This window comes from Scardinius erythrophthalmus (genome assembly GCF_964197995.2).
Source record: "Scardinius erythrophthalmus genome assembly, chromosome: 22".
In the NCBI taxonomy this organism is placed as follows: Eukaryota; Metazoa; Chordata; class Actinopteri; order Cypriniformes; family Leuciscidae; genus Scardinius; species Scardinius erythrophthalmus.
In genome coordinates, this window is record NC_138242.1 from 33,224,830 (window position 1) to 33,227,922 (window position 3,093).

At 45.7% G+C, this 3,093-nt stretch overlaps 1 protein-coding gene across 1 annotated transcript; it reads right to left on the reverse strand.

Moving 5' to 3' along the window:
• Window positions 1–761: 761 nt before the first annotated feature.
• LOC308682867 (uncharacterized protein F54H12.2-like) lies at window positions 762–2,069 on the reverse strand (the record flags this gene model as incomplete). The annotated part of the gene is made up of 1 exon (XM_081352806.1): window positions 762–2,069. The coding sequence occupies one exon, from the start codon at window positions 2,067–2,069 to the stop codon at window positions 762–764; it is 1,308 nt and encodes a 435-aa protein (XP_081208932.1).
• Between the last annotated feature and the right edge of the window lie 1,024 nt (window positions 2,070–3,093).

A 3,093-nucleotide genomic window follows, 5' to 3' on the forward strand; every position in this document is an offset into this window, starting at 1 on the left:
AACCCCCATCACCACCTGCTAGACCTTATAAAAAAAAAAAGGCGCAGAGATATTCACCTCGCCTGGCTCCTGAGTTCGGAAACTCGGCTCTAAAGAGTAAACCCGACACTCTCACCCCATCGACACCTGTTAGACCTTATAAAAAAAAGGCTAGGAGATATTGGAAATGTAACGATTTTGTGTGATCATTAAATAAAAGACGATGAGAAATATAATGGTTTAAGCTTTTTTTATTTATACGTCAAACATGTCTGCACGCAATGAATGCAGGATAACATTTTATCATTACAAACATGCGGTCTCAATCTCTTCACAAAGAGGGACACCATTTTATCATTTTTAATATAATCATCGGTGTATAGTTTCATCACATGGTTATAGTCGTGACCTCTAGCTAAATGATATAGAAAAAACACACAGTGCTGTCCGCAGGTATCCGATGAATAATCCTGTACGCGTCTGTCGGAATATAATACGTCAACGTCGTTGAGGGCTAGAAAGTTATTGATGCTGATTGGAAAGCGGGGGCTGTTGGGCGGATTGCCGAAGCTGTCGAAAAAACAAGCGGTCCCCTCTTGGGTTAAATAAACGGCGACCCAATGCTCACCCGGCAATCGAGCTGGGTCGGTATTAATGATCCCCATCGACGGTAAGATCCTCAGCGTTTTTTTGGGTAGTTGATCGCTCGGAAAAACCCCGAGAAAATTAGCCCTGCATGCTATTTTATCCATGATAGCTGCGAGTTGTAGCGTGTTCATCTCTCAGTAGTGATCGATCAGTACCTGTCTGCGGTTAGACACTTCAATGAGACTGTCGAATACGGCGTAAATTATTAAATTAATGGTATTCGGCAGCGCTTGTCTGAAACGAGCTTCGACTCTGATGTTCCCGGACTTGATGAGGGAAATGTGCTGGCCGCAGGCCTCATCCGGCGTGAGGTTAAATGCGTAGAGCGTGTATCCGTTCAGGTAATCATTCCTGTCGATACAGAGCTGTCGATCTTTAAGGTGTCTCCCGGTCGTCATCGCCAGCTGATAATATTCACGTACTGACAAACCGGCATCGAAATTAGGTTGTAGAGGCTTGGCGGGAAATTGTTGACCGTCTACGTAGACTGCTAGGAATTCCAGACTGTAATGTTTGAACGCGAATGGATTTTTTTCGTAGGAGCCGGTGAATGCGTCGTTGTCGACCATACCGATAACGATAGACTTTGGCAGTGTTCCTAAAAACAAATTTTCTTGATTCGAAACACGAGAGCCGGCGGGTATGGAGAACGATTTTAGACAGACCCTATCGATGGGATACTTTGCCGTGGTCGAAAGCAGCGTCTGGGCGTGAGCCAGTCTCACCGGCGGCGATACAGAAACTTTTTTGACAAATAGGGACGCCGCCACTATATGTAATTTGTAAGCCCCGTCGTCGGACCTCATCAGACAGAATTCATTCTTTGCCCGTATAAAGCGTAGTTTTAAATCCAAACCATTAATTAAAAGTTTTTCCTGAAAGAATATATCGCTGTGTATGGGGGCAAGAAGTTCCACCTCCCTGCTTCGAGCGGTGTAGGTCGTTCTCTTCGTCAACCCCTCGTTACGGCCTGCGGGGTCGCGTACATCCATCTGACCGGCTGTGTCTTTGTGAAACAAACCGGCGGAGAAACTAGATTCCAGCATATCTTTACCGTAGTTGAGCAGACTTTCAAGGATACAGCGATAGGGATAAGTATCGGAGCTTTGCGATATCAGGCGGTCGCCGAGGGTTACGTCGACTTGTGAAAACATACTAGCAGCCAGGTAGTTTATTGGACCCACCGTTGACGGGTGGGGGATATCGTCTCCGTCAGGCTCTTTGATTTTCACCCGTAGATAGATCATCGTGTTATTAAGATCCAAATAATCATCGCCGTTGCCGACGATAAAAAACTCCAATGGTGCAGAGTCCGATATGGCCGATAATGGGGCTACTTCTAAATAGCCGTTTTTCTCAATAACGGTCTGCGTCAGCGGGACTGTAAATAGGTCCAACTCGGACTTGATGCACTCTCCCGACATGCGGTGCAATAACGCCATGTTAGAAAATGTTTTTTGCGACTCTCTTGATCGTCGCGTTTCGACTAACAGACTTCTTACGCTTTCTGCGTACGAATGAGCGTTTCTTTGGTCCATGTGTTGTTTTCTTCTTTCCCCACTGACCACGCCTCCTGACACCCGGTGGTTTAGACATCCTCTTACGGGCCATGACCATCAGACCTGATCCGTCTTGAGCTTTATCGTTCTGCGAACGCGTCAATACGTTTGAGACGACGTCGGATACTATATTTTTAGCGGCCGATTTTAGGTGGGGTTTTGCGATGCTAAATCCTCTTTTTAACAGAGGTATAGCCATCCTGAACAGGCCTCTGAAAAGACCCCCTAAGCCTGCTCCATACATAACTCCTCCCCTGGCATACCCGGGAAAACCGCCTCCGGCCTGATTTCGGTAGTAGCTGACATAGTCCGCGGTCTCTCCGGGTCTATAATAAACCATTTTTTGGTTTAAAGTGTAGTTTTACGATGACTTTCCCGTAAGAAAATGGTACTTCTTGGTTTTGATCGTCCTTCAACTCTATGGTGATGTCGGTGATGTGATCTTGATCGATGCGTAATGTGGGTTGTCGTATCTAGCAATGACCGCGTCGTTGCTTTTACCCGATATATGTACGCATCTCAAAAGGGGGACGTGAGAATCACCGACCGCTTGATACTGGATGATGTCTGTGTAAACGTACAATGTGTAGAACCCCGCGTTGATATCACATTGATGAGGGGCGTACATGATGACGTTTGCGGAAAAATCTGTTTTTTTATGATAGTTTAAACCTCCGAGAGGTTTTAGCGTCATTCCTAAAATAGTAGCGAGTCTACCCCGAAAACTCACTGAAATGTTGGGTTTCGCAACCAGAAACACCTTGTTTTTTAATTCGTCGTGATTCAATACTGCCACTGGTGCCATAAGTTGATTTATAGCACAGAGGATCGCACGGATGTTTTGGTAGTAACCCCCGCTTATGTATAATTTCGCAATATTAGAAAAACCGATATCGGAGGGGTTGCT